This window comes from Rattus rattus, chromosome 3, assembly GCF_011064425.1.
Source record: "Rattus rattus isolate New Zealand chromosome 3, Rrattus_CSIRO_v1, whole genome shotgun sequence".
NCBI lineage: Eukaryota > Metazoa > Chordata > Mammalia > Rodentia > Muridae > Rattus > Rattus rattus.
In genome coordinates this window covers 14613168-14630389 of record NC_046156.1, presented here as the reverse complement: position 1 = coordinate 14630389, position 17222 = coordinate 14613168, and the positions used below count along the sequence as shown (strand labels likewise).

The following is a 17222-nucleotide window of genomic DNA, read 5'->3' as shown; positions in this document are numbered from 1 at the left end:
CCATGAGTCTCTAATGGTACATTGGCCCTAATTCAATACTCTGGGGGTAAAGCAATGACTTGTTTTTCCTTAGTGTCCTTAACAATCAGTGGCTGTGACTGTGGTGGAAAATGGTCTGCAAAGAGAAAATGCTTCCCTAAGGTCTATCCTTCAGCGCTCCATTGGCTTAGTTTGACAATTTAGTTGCAGTTCCTAGCAAATGTAGTTGCTTCCAGCCCTCCAGTACCTCAGGCCGCACAGTGAATGGGAGGACAACAATGCTTTTAAAGCTGTAAGAACCACTGGGAGCGTGTGGCTTGCACTATTTACTTCTGAGGCTGTACTAAAACACCATGGCCAAAGACGCTGATGGAGAAAGAGTTTATTTGGGCTTATAATTTCATGGGAGAACCCATTGTGATAGGAGAGACATGACAGAGTACAGAGAGACGAGAGATCAAATCTTCAACCACATGTAGAAAACAACAAAAGGGAAGTTGAGTCAGGCCCTAAGTGCTCAAAGCCCATCTCAGTGACATGGTTCCTTCAATGAAGCTCCATGTCCTTTAAGTTCCTTAATCTCCCAAACACCACTGCCTGGGAATCAAACAGTCAAATACATGACCACATTCCGGGTATTTCTCGCTGGAATCGCAGCTGGAATGGCCTCCTGTCCCTTTGAGAAGAGGTAGCACCCACAGGGCCAGGTAGGGGATGCCTACTGTCGTACTGCAGTAGACAGGAAAGACAGACTTGTAGTCAGTAGGATCCGGGTACGAGGACGTGTGGGAATGCTTCTACTTAGAAGTCTTCTTGTAGGATGGGCCTAGGTAACTGAAAAGATCCACCATACCTCTCACACCTACTACCCAATCCATTGGCACTTCTACCTCCCAGGTGCCCCTGTGTTCAGATGGGAGTCGTCATCGCTGTGCTCTGGGGGCAGAGGGTCAGTGATCATTTGGGACCTTTGGGCTCAAGACGATCGATGTCCAGGTCACTTTGTCTTCTATCGTTTATGTTTTCTTTGCAGGGGTAGAGACTGAACATCCCCCTCTGGGCTACAGTCCCATGTATCCCCCTCTGAGCTACAGTCCCAGACATCCTTTTACTTTTGTTTGTTTAGTTTGTATTTTAGAACAAGGTCTGTTTGGCAAGTTGCCCAGGCTGGCTTTAAATTTGTGATCCTCCTGCCTCAGCCTCCTAACTAGTGAGGATTATAAGTCTGTGCCACAACGACTGCCCAGCACTAGGTATATCCTGTGTTTAACCCCGTGACTTACGTTACAACAAATACAAAGAAATGAGAATGAGCCTTCTAATGGCAGACACTGTGCTTTGTGTAATTTATCTGTACTGGTCCTGCAGCATGATTTTACCGCTCGGCGACTCACACCCTTGCTTTGAATTTTCCCATTTAGTGAATTAACCACAGACACAACGGAGAGGCAGCTGTGATCTTCTGGCATCTCGATCTGTGGGATCATCTGACTTCGTTTGTTACAGTAGAAATCCAATGTATGACGATGTACTTACCCCCAGCATTTAAACATTAATAGTTTTAGTGGAGGAATATGATTTAAAACAAAGATGTGCTTGTGGCAAAAACACACCAATGAAAAATACATAGGGAAGAAATAAAGGCTGTTTGGGTCGTGCCTGCCGACTAGAGATTATATCCGTCTGCTAAGAGTTTTACGTGTCTGCTTTGAGAGCATTTCTAGGTGCACAGATACATAATCATGAGTGCATAACTGATGAATCTGCTCATTTAATGAATTAATCAATTCATTTAAGCATAATATGTTCAGACCATGCATAATGTTTTATGGTTTATTTTTATTTAAGCAATAAATTATGGGCATATGTCATATCCATACTAATATTCTCCTTGACGGCTTATGTCGCTGTTTGGATAAATCATAATTTATTCAGTCAACCTCTGCTGATGTGATACATTTTTTAATTTAGTCTTAGTTTTTAGAATATTACTGACCTATCCTTTGATAGTTTCATACACCCATGCCATACAGTTTGATCATATTCAGTCCAAATCCAACCTCTGACAATGACCTATTTCTAACCATTGATTTCGGTTGGGGAACTTGTTAGCTGGATTATATAAAGTTGGTTGATTTCCAAGAGTTTTTTTTAAAAACCAAAAGGAAAAAAAGAGTACTTAAAAATTATCCAGCAAAAACCTCAAGCAGGAAAAAAAAAGAATCTGAGAAATTTAGAATGCTCACAGAATGATTCTGGCCTCAAGAGTAACTAATTTTCTAGGTGAAATTCCTTAAAAAAACATCTTATTGGAAATGGCAAATCTTAGCTTGGTAAAATGAGTTTGCAGATGCTCATCAGGAGGGCGTCTGTGAGGTCACATCTATTAACTTATCTATAGCCATTGGAAAGTACTAAGCTATGTAATATATATATATATACATATATATATATATCATATATATCTCACAGTGTTCATTAAGCTCTGGAGGAGCACTGTGACCTACTAGAGCAATGTCCTCCTATCAGATAGCTCCAGAGGTCACCACTAATAACAGATTCCTGTGAGTGGCATTTCCTTGGGCAGTGTGATGCACACATGGTAAGTACACGCATGAAGCCCTGTATACACACATCATATGGGCATAGATTATGCAAGGCTACTCTTTCAAGGTGTGTAAGCCAGTAACTAGTGTTCTTCCATGGTCTCGGCTTCAGTTCCTGTCTCCAGGGTTCCTCCTTGAGTTCCTACCCTGACATCCCTTCAAGAGGGACTACACGCTGTAAGATGAAATAAACCCTTTCCTCCCCATGTTGCTTTTGGTCATGGTGCTTTATCATGGCAACAGAAAGCTCACTAAGACAACACCCTTGTGCATGCCATGGGCAATCTTCTGTGCTACCTGTATATTCTGCCGCCTCCTTGTCTTGGTCATCCAACAGTTAGTGCAGCGTTCAGAACTTAACCAGTATCCACTATCAGTTAAGTGAATATTGAATAAACATCTGGTAGCATTCTGATGCCTGTCAATGTGCCAGTTTTGACTGGATTTATGTGATAATCATCTCAAACTATACCCAAAAATTCTTTCATTTGAAGCTATGAAGAATAGCCATTTTGATCTTTCCCTTGATCAATTAGAACATGGCTGAAGGAGACAGAAGGTAAAACTCACAGTTATTCAAGAGCCAGGAGGAGCCTTTTGTCCAATACCAGCAATGTACAGAGGAAGAGATTCAGAACAGAGAACTAGAGTCATCAATTAAAGACCATAGAAGACAGGATCTGGGCTCCCTTCAAGATCTGGGATTTATTTACTTTAAAATGACAAGTCTTTTTGCACAATCTATTTGGCTGGGAGGCACTGGGTTTCCCATGCTGAGTAAGATACCAAAGGGATCTCTTCTCCACGTTCTTGCTTTTAAACCAGTAGGGCTTCCACGTATGAGCAAGAGCGGGGCCGAGTGTGAGGAGTTGTACACTTGAATGTGCATCCTCATTAACAGTTTAATCGTCTCCTCTGAAAGGTCATGTTGAAACCCAGTCACCATGCTAGCAGCGTTCTGAGATCGGCCATTGAAGAGGTGACTGGGCCGTGAGCGGAGAATGGATGTCATGATCCCAGGAATGGGTTAATTGTGTTGACAGTAGATCCGTGACAAGGTTACACTCTCTCGCTCCTCTGCCATGTTATGACGCAGCGTGAAGCGATCACCAAAAGCAGGCCCTGCACTTAGTTCTCCCAGTGCACACACTAAATAAACCTCTGTTGCTTGTGATCTACCCACCATGTGGCATTCTGCTGTAGCCGCAGAAAGTGGATGAAAATAAGGCATGTGTACACGTGTGCGCCCGTGTGCACACACTGTAGAAGCCAAAGCACACTACCAGGTCTGCTTATAAATCTAGGAAGTACAGCAGAAGGGACCAGCCTTTGCTGGGCAGTCAGAACCAACGTTTTGAAAGTGCTTTCTGTGTCAGGCACTCTCCCTAGATCATCATACTAAATTCTCACCAAGCTCCCGCGGTGCCTTCTCGTCTGCTCATTCTATAGCCTATATCCTTTAGCCTATATCCTATAGCCCATATCCTATATCCTATAGGCTGTGGAAAGTGAGCTGGGTTGCCCTTGGTCATAGACAGGATTTCAAGAGCCTGCCGGAATTCACGCCTTCTTTCCCTCTAGGATGAGTTTGGTAAGGGTGCTTCTCTCAAGGAGAAATCGTATTCGATTGTCAGAGACTGTTAGAAGCACAACGCACATATCTGGGCTCCGAGACAAGTAGCATCATGGGTGATTTGCCAAGGTGGCTGTGCTGTGAGGCAGAAGTGAGTGGTACCTCACTTCTGTGATACAGTGCTTCGTTCCCCACTTTCTAGTCTCTGTAAGGAAGTGTGGTTTTCCCCCCTCCCCCAGGGCCAACTTCTTCCTGTTTTGTTCCTCTGAGCTCTCAGTGGTACCTACCTGGGCCAACTTCCCATGCTATTTGAAAATGAGAACCCATCAATGATATCCCTTTTATGCCCCCCCCAGGACGCCGTTGTGTTCTAAGGGCAGTCAGTGTCATAAACTATTTCATGCCCACAGTTGAAAAGGTAACATTCTGGGTAAGGGGGCCAAAGGTGGCTTCTTGTTCCAAAAGAGGGGCTTCTGTGGGAAGTCCTTTGTAAGTTCTCGGGTTAGCGAATCAGTGTCTGTCAGTGTTTATATTGTGCCAAACATCCCCCACTCTATAGGCTTCCTCAGACGGTGGGAGGCCCTTGAGAGAACTGAGATTCTGAGGTATTGGGGGTCCACACACAAGCTGTTTAAAGTGGAATCTAGACGTAGAGACAGTGTTCGATAACAAAATTTCTGATTTCCAGCTCTTGCCCCAAGTTAAAGACTAGAATTAGGCGCTGGCTGTGGCCTCTGCTTCAGGCTTGGCACGAAGGGCTCCAACTTTCTGAAGCTGGCCACAAATTTAAAACAAGTGTCTAAAAACCGTTTGTTAGAATCCGGCGTCTGGACCGTGAAAACACCAGTGTCAGACGAGTCTCTGTGGGCAGTTTCCCCACTCAGCATCTGTTTGAAGCCGTTCAGATTTGCCAAAGCGTGCACACCACCCTTCATCTATCCACATCTGTACATCTTCAGACACGGGGCAGTCTTTTCCCCCTCAGTTATCCGACTTCTAAAATGCTGTCTGTAAATGAATTTGAATTCTAATACAAAGACATCCGGAAGCATCCTTTAGAAATCATGGAGCAAATTCGTCAATATCGTAAAAACACTCTCCCCTAAATATTCTGTTAACGTATGACACAGACATTCTGAAGCTTCACCCCAAGACACCGATTTACTTCGCATTTTTGCTTCGCTTTGATTTCGCTTTGTAAATATAAAGGCTGCTTTGCCAGGGTGCGGGTCACCACCTGATTTTTATGTGGGGCTGTAATTTTCTATTTTAGTGACTCAGACGGCCCTGTGGCTTCCTAAGTTGGTATTGCTTTTCACTCTGTGGCTTCTTTTGCCTGGGCTAAAAACAAAGAATGACAGAGTGAACAGATTTAAACTACGTCCTCCCGTTTGATGAAATTAGTCGTCCGTGGGCCAGAGTGAGACTGGTCTGCGTGGCCTGTTTTTGTCCGGATGAGTGTTTTGTGAGCTACTCTCGTGTCCAAGTTTTGGGGTTTTCCTTTTAATTGCACATGTAAATTTTTAAACAGATGAAAATCTGGATACACATCTAAGAGGCAGGAATAGAAGCATATGAGTCCTGGGTATCATGCTTTGTGCAACTGGAGACTAATTATGGGCACAAACTGTTCCAGATTGCTTGCCTGTTGGGATGAACCCCATGAGCAAGCACAGCTCAGGAGAGGAATGATTTATTCTGTCCTGTATGCTGCAGCCCACCGTCGAGGGACATAAGGCAGGAACGTGGAGCAGAAACTGAAGTGAAGACTGGGGACACTAATGGCTGCCTCGCCCTCCGTAGCTTGCTCAGCTTCCTTCTTATCCAACCTAGGACCCCTGCCCCACGATGGCACTGCCCACAGTGGTCTGGGCCCTTCTACATCAACTGGCAGTTTTGAAAATGCCTCCCAGACACAGCCAAAGGCCTTTCTGATCTGGCAGTTCAGAAGGTTCCCTCTTCCTAGACTACTTAGTTATCCTGCCAAGTTGACAATTGAAGCCAGTGTGACAGTCACCCCCCCCCAGGAATGCTAAACCATCTTAAATACATGACTGGGGGCAATTGGCCTGCCTGGAGCAATGGTGTCCCTTGATGTGACCTCTAATGTGCCTGTGATGTCTTTAATTGGATGCTTTCGATAACCTTAAATTGAAGACCTCAAGTTCTCATCTCAGTGCTTGGCGTGACTATTCTAGCGTGTGATTAAAAACTAACTTTGATAGCTCATCGTTTTTGACTTTCAAGTATGGCACTCAAACTAGTTTATTTGATCATGAGAAGACAGTTCATCTATGGTCTAAGTAGACTATCAGCCTCTACAACAGATACCAGAGGAGCATTAAATGCCATTAAGAAATAACTGTGTGTGATTAGTACAACTGACCGGTCACTTGGCAATGAAGGGAATTAAGCTTCTCATTCAAATGTTGTCATCATGAGGGCAGTCACTTCTGGGGTCTGCTGTGGTAGGCACTTACTTAGTAGATATTTATTTGACAGAACAGTGTACGGCTTCAGTTGTAGCCTACAGCTGATGGCTCCCAAGTCAACATTTGTATACATTGCTCTCAGAGTGGCAACCTTGTTTCCAGTTGCTCTCTACATGGAAAAAAGCTACACACGCTCTAAGTGCCTGTAACGGAAGAACCGTTTTCTCTCCCCACCGCCCCCAGGCAGAGCCCTCCTCAGTATCTTCCGCTTGGCAATCCCAGATGCATGCTTCCCGGGTCTTCTTGATTCTTACCGTACCCTCACTGCCTAGATCCAAGAAAGCAACATGTCTTCAAGTTCTGTCTCTCCCTCTCGCCCTCAGACACATCTCCTGTCATCCATCTAAGCCTTTTCAGATCCTGGCCAGTTTTCCCTCTGGACTTCCGCCAGTCTTCAGATGACTGGGCCAGGCTGGGGGTTCTCATGGCTTATCACGCTAAAGCACTCCTGGGGGAACTGGTTAATCTGGGAGATACCTTGTTCACATCTCCTTTTCGTTTGGTAGCAGCTAGCACGGTAAGCGGGCTCCCCTGCTGAGGCAACCATGATGCAGCTGGGGGCAGAGTTACATTCTAACCGCTGTCTGTCTGTCTGAGAAAGTGGATAAAGCCTGGCTATGGGATGTAAGACTTACAAGAGTCAATAGCATCAAAAAGCTTCCTTGGGTAGCAGTAGTTTCCAGAGTGTGGTCAGTGGGCACCCCAAGGACGGAAATGGGTGTAAGGTGAGTTGGGGTTTCTTGTCACTATAACAAGCTACCAGACAGAAGCAACATAAGGGGGCTTCAGAGAGGATTCTAGCCCGTCACAGTAAGGAAGATGTTACTTAGTCCGTGTTGGTGAGAAGGTGGGGCGGATAAGAAACGGGGGTGGGATATGAAGGAGACAGTGTTATACCTCCAAGCATCTATCTCCTAATCTTTCCAATGAGCCCTCGCCTTCCAAAGGTTCCACAGCTTGTCAAAACAGCGCCACCCGTTGGGGGAACAAGTGTTCCCCAGGGTTGGGGATAGGGGAACAGATTCAAACTGGAACAGTATGCGATGGGGATGAGAGGCCCATGGGATAAAGATGAGAGGAGATTTGCTGTGTGAAGCTTAACCAACACTCCCTCGCCCATGGTCTCTTTAGTAAAAATGAAAAAAAAAAAAAACTGACTAAAAATCCTGATGGGAAAGGTATTCTTCACTTTTAAAAAGGTGATTCAAAAACGACTAACATGTAGAAGTAACACATAGAAGTAGATTTTCGAGTTTAGTTTTAAATTGGGATCTGCAATCAGAAATGCCATAGCTCCAAATCCCAGTACACACACTGTGTATGTGACGGAAGCATGTTTTATGAAACAAATACACTTTCACTGCACTTTGTACATGCTGATGCTTCTCCTTAGTTCGTTTCTCTCCTCAGTGCTGCTTGTGAACTACTAAATTGATTTCACGACCCATTGAGCTGCTACAGAGACTGAGAAACCTTTGACCTAGTCTTCCTTATTGGTTCCTTTATGAACCATACCAAAAAAAAATGTTTTCTTAATCCTCTCAAGAGGGGCACAAAACTCACACCACTTCAGATGCTTGGGAGAGAAGTTAATCTGTCATCTAGAATGGATGTCCAAGGGCATTCCAGCTCATTTCTCTGGGTGAAGTTGTTGAAGAAGGCACCTAGAGTCTGAGCTACGTAACCCACATTCCTAAGAGTGTGGAACTATACCAGAGCTTGTCTAGATTTCAGTTCTCAGGCTCCCTCTGACTTCCCCACTGGCTTACCTGGTTTAAAACCATCCTGAGGTGTTCGGGATTCCCCCAGGTGCCTTGAGCCCTTTCTGATCCCTCTGCACAGTCATTCTTGGCCTTCAGTACCCAGCTCGACAGAATGTTTCTTCCTCTGAGTTCTTCTCCGAGAGCTGCTGGAGTCATGGGGCCTGGTTTCTGTTCCTGCCAAGTCCTGAGAGGCAGACTTGTACACTGTCAGCAGTGGCAGGCGATGGCAGCTTGCTAGCATAGTGCCTGGCTGTGTGTGTGACTCTTTGTAGCCTCCAGTCAGGCTCATCTGACTCATCTCCATTCCTGCTGGATGCAGAGCTTCACGCTAAGGACTACAGAGATGCCTAAGGTGAAGCTTGCTTGCTTAGGGGACTTCCAGAAGGTCTGGAGATAAGGGCTGTGCATTAAAAAAGTTTCTTTAAATAATGTGCAATGCAAACAGCCTGTGCAGGGAAACAGCACCTTCCACCCAGGGCTCAAGCTCAAGTACTCTAAAGGTCAAAGTTCATCACCTAGAAGACGAAAATAGCGATCTTGCCTGGTTGTGCTTTAAATGGGAAGCATCTGAAGCTCTAAGCACTCCTCCTGGCCAAGCGCTCTGGGGGCAGTGATAAAATGGACTGAAGCAGGCAGGGTACCCAGAGGCATGTGGATGCTGCAGTAGAAGGGACTCAAGGAACTGAAAGGAAGGACTGACCACCGTGGGTGGGAGCTAAGCTTGGAAGGAAAGCTAGACCTCAGATCAGGGGGGTTGGAAGGAGCTTCTGGCAAAGCAAACAAAGAGTTGATGGCGCCCAGAGGAGGACCCGTGTGTGTCTTGCCTGTAGACTCGTTTGGGGCTAGGATTTGCACACTGATTTATACATGTGAACATGAGCCGTTTTTTCCCTCCAAATCTGTGGTATGGAATTTGATCTCTAGAGAAATGTCTTTCTCATTTTGAAGGATTCTTCCTCTTTTCCCTTTTAAATATGGTGTCTGATTTTTGTCGTCTGGGTCAGCTTGTTTAAATCATCTTGTGTCGGTTTAGCGATACTCTACAAAATGGGCTGTACCTTATGCTCCCCCAGGGAGTCTATGAGTTCTACACACTTCCAGAGTTGCTGATACTAGGTCTATTGGTCTACTGGCCAGAAGGTAGGTTATTAAAATTTTCTCTTATTGGGCAGGGGAGATTGTTCAGTGGGTAACATATTTGCTACGTAAGCATAAAAACCTGAGTTTGGTCATCAGAACCCATGTAATGGGTTACATCAGAACCTGAATGTAGTGGTGGGTAGAGAGTTACATGAACATTATCTCAGTGGTGAGTAGATTACAGGGCACATCTCTGGCACTTGCTGGCCAGCAGGACTAACCCATTTGATAAGTGTCAAGCTCTTGAGAGATTATATCAAAAAAAAAAACCAAGGCGGACAACATGTGAACATGGCATCCAAGTTTGTCTATAAGTGCGCACACGTGAATGTACACTCACACACATGTGCACCTTCACACACACGCACAAACGTGCACATGCACTCAAGTTCCCTGGTAATTCGGATGGCTAGCTAATGTGCAAAGCTAACAGTTTAGAGAATTCACCTTGATCAGGTTTTAGGTGAGGCACTGCATATGTCCCGAAAACAAGTCAAATTTGTCTGAATTTTATAATGAGTTGAATCTAAAAGTTAACATAGAATTTGGCAATTTCCTAAATGGAAAAAGTTCAGAAGAAATTTAGCATATCTTTATTTTTAACATTAGAATTCCCCTGACACATCCTAGAATGATGTAGACAAAGGACATATGTGGCCCAGCGAGACTCGACTTGCACATAGCAGGCTTCTCTTAAATCCCTCCATTTACTTGAAGCCTTACATCCAAATCTTACGTCTTCGTCCACCTCCATCTGTTCCATGTGACCTTTTGGAACACCCCAGGAGAAGTCTATGCTTATCTCTTTGTGTGATCAACATGCAGGTTTTAGAACACAGTTGACCCATCATGTCTTCTCCTAACCTTCCCCAAGACAAGCATTCCTAATTTCTTGCACTTGTTTCCAGATAGGCACCAGTGGACTGACGCCTATTGGTTACTGCTGATTCTATTATTAGGTGAAAACTTGATCACATCATGGCTTCTTTGAACCCTGGTAGTTCCTAGCAGTAATTGTCTGTGCATTGAGACAAGAAACAAAACACACACACACACACACACACACACACACACACACAGAGAGACAGAGAGAGAGAGAGAGAGAGAGAACATTCCTTTAATATTGCATGCATGTGCTAGGTAAGCAACTCTACCAGACACATCTCAGCCCCTTTCCTCCTGGTTTTAAGGATTAATACAGTTGCCCATACACATCCACTTTTTCCACATTCTTTAAGAATTTGCTGCTATTACAGATTCCCGGGGCCCAAACTATTCCTGACACGCCATTTAAAATATTTTGAGAGATTAGCATCATACCTTTTGGCTGATGCATGGTAAGAGCTTCTAGGAAATGAACTGTTAGATCACACACAGCAGTACCTGCTCTGTGTGGAGCACTTGGATGAGAACCTGGCCTTCAGGATACAAGAGCCTTATGTTATCCCAGTTAGTGTGTAGGATGTAGGCCTCAGCATGAAACACCTATTCTATAGGTAATCAGCCTCCCTCCACCACCCCCCACCCCCCACTGCCGAGCTTAGGTTGTTCTCTCAGAGGAGACTTGTCTTTCATTATTTACTGAAAATAATATAAACAGGAGAGATCAGCATGATTATTTCTCCTTTACCCTCTGACTAGCTTCACTTCTTCTCTTGGTCCATCTGGTCTACCTTCACCTTCTATTTTCTCTCCCTTTCCTACCAGAAAATCTCCCTCTTGCACATCAGGAACTGACTTGGCTGCTGCTACACAGTCAGATGTGACAGAATGGAACCTCAGAATCCAGGAGCACTTCTTTTCCTTCCCTTTGCAGGAAAACACATTCTGACCCACTGCCAGATGGCCAGCCCAGCACGGGGGACAGGTGCAAGGCTCCCTGGTTTGAAATCCTGGCCTGGCCAGTTATCAGTTAGACGGTGCCTTTCAGCAGGTCACCTGGCAGCAGGCCTCAGGGATAAAATGAAAATTGTGCTAGTGTCTATTTCAGAGAAATACACTGAAAGATTAAGTGGTTAATTCATAAAAAATTAACAAAACAATACCGACATATAATTGGGGTTCAATAAAAAGTGTCATGTTATTACCGAATAAGCTATTTGAAAAAAGAGAAAATGAAGTGTGTGTGTGTGTGTGTGTGTGTGTGTGTGTGAATTAGCATGTTATGACAAATGAGGCACCAAATTAAAGGCTTATTTGTAGTGTTTATGTCACCTGATTGACTAATACAAACCAATGTGCTGAGTGTGGAGTAGAGCTTTCAAAATTTAAATACACACACACACTCATACACACACAGATAAACACACACTAACATCACTCACACACACTCGTACATACACAAACAACACACACTCACACAGACTCACACATTCACCCAGACACACACTCCCCGACTCACACAGACTATACACACTCACACATGGACACACTTACATGCACACTCATACACACCCATACACACACACACCCATACACACTCACCCAGACTATACACACACACGACACACTTACATGCACACTCACACACACCCATACACACTCACACAGACACACACTCACTGACACATACATGCACACAGACATACACACTCACCGTCCCTATCTGAAAACTTCCTTCTTTCTTAGTGAGGTCTTTTCCCTTCAGCTCCATCACCCCCTCTTGTTGGCTTGGAAGCTCCCCGTTTATTAAATGTTACTGTATGGTTAACAAAGTCTAAATCAGATGCCTGTTTTTTGTTTTTTTCTCTTCCATTATTTTCCTTTCTTCCCATTCCTTTTGCTTTCTTCTGAGGACACTGGAACACTCCCACTGGAGTTTTTTGTTTTGTTTTAATTTTTTGTTTGTGGGGTTTTTTTGTTTTTGTTTTTTTGTTTTTATTTTTGTTTTTTTGTTTTTTTGCAATTAGGCAATTTCATACAGAAGAGACTCCCCCATCAGTGCTGGCAGCCTCCACTCTTGATGTCTGGCTTCTTTAGCTCTTGTGTCTTGACAACACTGCCACCCTCTTTCAGAAACAGCAAGAAAAATAAAATTTGTTGTGGAAAATACAGACCATTGGAGCTGGATAGAGCCTCAGAGAGGTTCAAACTAGTGCTTTTCAAAGACTTCACCAAGCCCAGCAGTAAGAAATATGCCCTGGGGTGTGAAGAGATAGCTCAGTGGTTAAGAGGACGAGCTGCTCTCCCAGAGGTCCTGATTTCAGGTCCCAGCACTGACCACAGCTAGCTCACAACCACCTGTGAGTCCAGCTCATCTGATGTCTCTGGACACCTTCACTGGCACCCGCATTCCTGTACAGATACCCAGACAGACACGCTTCATTAAAAAACAATAAAAATAAATCTTTTTAAAGATAGGGATCTGATGTTCCACTACCAATATACCCATATGTAGTATATAAAATTAAATAAAATTAAATAAATTGGTCTGTGTAATAAACTGAGTCATCCCATCCTCTTTTACCCTCTTAACAAAATATGGTCCAAGCTGAATAACTTATTGCACATCTGCCAAAGGATGTGTGCCACTGTGTAAAAATCCAGATGTGCCATGAAGCCCTTGATGTAGGGTGGAGGAGGGAAGCCCTGCCCCTACCCTGTGGCTTGGATCCCCAGGAGCTGTTCATTAAGTGCCTATCTCACTGAAGTTCATATCCAGTTCTTTACCCACATGCTAGTCAGACAAGAAAAACAAACAAGCAAACAGGAGTAATGGAGAAAACAGCAGGCTTTGGTGGTGTATAATTATAAATTAGAAAGCTAACCTCTACTCTTACACGTCTAACTTTGGTCCAAGCCAAGCCTCAGCTCAGAAGCCCAAACGCAGTATTTCAGACAGGTTCTCATCTCCGGCCCTCACATACAACCACGTTTATGTGGACAACAAGTAGAAAACTGCCCAGACGTATGCCAGCAGCAAACCACTGAATTGAGAATAGGACCCCTGTTGAAGGAATCAGAGAAAGAACTGGAAGAGCTTGAAGGGGCTCGAGACCCCATATGTACAACAATGCCAAGCAACCAGAGCTTCCAGGGACTAAGCCACTACCTAAAGACTATACATGGACTGACCCTGGACTCTGACCTCATAGGTAGCAATGAATAGCCTAGTAAGAGCACCAGTGGAAGGGGAAGCCCTGGGTCCCTAAGACTGAACCCCAGTGAACGTGATTGTTGGGGGAGGGGTGGCAAGGGGGGGGAGGATGGGGAGGGGAACATCCATAGAGAAGGAAAGGGGGGGGGTTAGGGGGGATGTTTGCCCGGAAACTGGGAAAGGGAATAACACTCGAAATGTATATAAGAAATACTCAAGTTAATAAAAGAAAAGAAAAGAAAACTGCCCAGAGCTAGTTCTAACCAACAGAGTAACCAGTTGTTGATACGGTTTCATAGACTTGGTGCATTCTGTTTTCCATGTTAGCTGGTGGCTCCCTGACACTGTCTGGCCCAGCCCCAAGCACATCGTAAGTTTGAGGTGACTGTTTCTTGACTTGTAAGTAGTGGCATCATAAGGCCACTGAGAAAGAACCATATCGTCATAAGGAGATGGGTCCCATCACGGTGAAGAATACCACTGTGGAGGAAGAGCATCCACTCAGAATTAGGTGTCTCCCAAAACCTATTTATCGTGGGCAAAGTCCCTATCTTCTCTGCTGCCAATCACACAGAGGGATCCTATGAGGTAAACAAGAAAAGCAGTTCTCCCACCAGGTCTGGCTCGTACTGAGCATATCAAAGGTTGCCCAAGGCAGTGTTAACTAAGCAGCACCACACTGAACCTGCTGTAACACCACTGGGCTGAGAGGGAAGGTCAGTGTGATCCAGCTACTCGTGGATGGTGTTCATGTTTCACCACGCTCCATGAGGCACATTTCTTTCTGTCTATGACACCAGGAGAGAGAATTGTTCCTTACAAAACCCTGGGAGATCTCAGCAAGCGATTAAGTAAACAGCCTGTGAACATGTCACAGAGAACAGTGTGCGTCTGTGATGAATGGAACTTTTGACTTAATCCAAGTCTAAAGATAATGCTGTAGGGGCCATGGCTGCCTGCCCCTGACAATGGCCATTGTACAGCGTCATTTGGTGGTGGTGGGGTGACTTGGGGGAGTTGTGTGCTGGGTGCATTAGTCATTGCTAGAATTTTCAAGGGAGTGTTTAAAAGTCTGAAGCCGGGGACAGCAGCATGGGTCAGATTGAGTTCTGGAGCCCCGCACACAGATGCTAGGAATGGAGCTGCAGTTTCCTCTCTGTCAAATGTGAATAAGTGTAGCAGCCTTCTAATGTGGTTCACTGCTGGGGCTCACGCATGTAGAGCGGCCTATAATTACTTTATAAAGGTTAGCTTTTATCCATAATGAGGCCTGGGGTATCAAATGGCTATCGAGATAGATCACCAAGGTAGCCATAAGGGTGTCCCACCCACTCACCTCTAACCCTCTACTGAAGGATGTAAGTTCCCCATGGCAGGTGACAAAACACAAAAGAACGGGACCTTTCAGCCCAGTCAGCATGCGGAGGTCTGAGCAGCGCTTACTCCTTCCTCTCTTCCTGCAGGAGCCTTCGTGGTGTGCTGGACCCCGGGTCTCGTGGTGCTGCTGCTGGACGGCCTGAACTGCAAGCAGTGTAACGTGCAGCACGTGAAGCGCTGGTTCCTGCTGCTGGCGCTGCTCAACTCCGTCATGAACCCCATCATCTACTCGTACAAGGACGAGGACATGTACAACACCATGCGGAAGATGATCTGCTGTGCCCCGCACGACAGCAACGCCGAGAGGCACCCCTCCCGCATCCCCTCTACCATCCACAGCAGGAGCGACACGGGCAGCCAGTACCTGGAGGACAGCATCAGCCAGGGCCAAGTGTGCAATAAAAACAGCTCCTAAGCCAAGGACGCCTCCGCCCTCTTCCCCTGGGGAAGGAGCCCTTAAGAGTCCTCGCCTGTCTCACAAAGCACATGGACAGGGTTGTTTGAGGGCTCCGTGAATCACTGCTGGGGCCTGTAAGTTTCCATTGTCAAGGAAGATAAGATACTGTATTTAGTAAGAATGCACAGAAAAGGGAGAGATGAACAGTGGGCTCCTGCTCGTCGTCTGCGAACCGCCCCGAACATCCTCCAGCTCTCGCGCAAAGCATGCTGGGCTCTGCCACCATCTTGCCGCCATGGTCTGTGTGTTTTCAAAGATGGTGTTGAAGGTCCTAGGTCAAAAGAAGTAGTAAATAATGGTACCTGAGCCTCCATGTGTAGCTGCTAGACTCTAGTTGTTTCCGCGTGGGTTTAAAACGTTCAGAAAATATTTTAGCAGTGGACTTGGATTTCCCCAGAGGAGCCATGGTCAGGAACTAGATGTATTGCAGAAATCTGGAAACAAACTGTATAGACTCTGGGGTAAACTTGGTGTATAACCACGTGAACTTTCTGAGGAAAGAGAACATTGCAAGGGTGGAAGTGTAGAAGCTCTTCTGGAATGGAAAGAGCTTTTTGTCCTTTGTACACGTCGGTGTACATGCTACACACACGGGTGTACATCCACCTCTACTTATACAATTCAACTTCATTTAACGAAGCCCATCCGTGATGGCGAGTTTAGATCACTGCCTGGCTTTAGAGATTGTCTTTATGTTCTAAACAAGAAGAGAAAACACTGTTCACTTCTGAAGGGGCAACTGTACAGCAGAGTAAGTGATGATATTGACCGGCAGGCTGAACCTCTTCCAAATAGCGTCAAATACGAGCATGATTAGATCCTAGATCCTCCGTCTTGGTGGTCTGGATACCACTGATGGGTTTGCTGGATTCCATGTTCAAAGAAACTGCACATCTAGTATTTTAACCAAAGCTGCCAGCATACTCTATCTTACTTGTGGACTGAATTTTTGATCTTGCATTTTTTTTTCTCCTTCAAAGACCTATGAAAGGCAGATCAGTTAAAAACAAAAATAGTGTTTCATACACATAGGCTACTGACCAGTGTTTTCTATGTGAGACATTTAGAGACTATTCTGACTTAAAGAATAACTTCAAGGCAGGTACTATGGTATTTATGTAGTTTGCAAACGTTTACATGTTCTCTCCCTCTCTCTCTCTCTCTCTCTGCTGTTGTGATGTAACATTTATGTGCACAAACTACTTGTAATAAAAGATTTTAAGAAGTTGTGCTTTGAGATATGACGGCCTAAAATATAGAGCCGTATGATTTGAAGTCTTAGATTTTACATGCTTGATGCGGTAGGTAGGTGTGCCCAAAGCTTATGTGAAAGCTACCTATAAAATAAAAGTTTTAAAGGATCTGTTATCCTTTAATGAGGTCCATTATTGCTTTGTATATTATCTAAGCAAAAGTGCAGCTTGTGGTAACTGTGATTCGCAATTCTATTGTAGAAGAAAAATCAAATTTGCCGTGAAGTGCACAGTCTCGGTGTTTTATGTGAGCATTCCGAATCTACAGCTGGCTAAAGGGTGGAGAGTGGAAATTGAATTCCGGTCCCTGAATAGCCACTAAGGGATCTTTAAAGGTTTTATTTTGAGGCGAGAACCATTTTTAGTGTCCTGCATCGGAGTGTCATGTTCAGAATGGTGTCTGGAGGGGATCCAAAATGTGGAGACACAGGGTGTAAATATATAGCCTTTTGTTTCTATGCTCACACACATCTGGAGAGCTGCGCG

General features: G+C 44.9%; 1 protein-coding gene across 1 annotated transcript in view; it reads left to right on the top strand.

Moving 5' to 3' along the window:
• Lpar3 (lysophosphatidic acid receptor 3) overlaps window positions 1-16859 on the top strand; it is a 67056-nt gene extending 50197 nt beyond the window's left edge. Inside the window, exon 3 of the mRNA XM_032896604.1 lies at window positions 15113-16859. Coding sequence (XP_032752495.1) covers window positions 15113-15441 — 329 coding nt within the window. The 3' untranslated portion in view covers window positions 15442-16859. The remainder of the gene's footprint in view (window positions 1-15112) is intronic.
• Window positions 16860-17222: the final 363 nt, after the last annotated feature.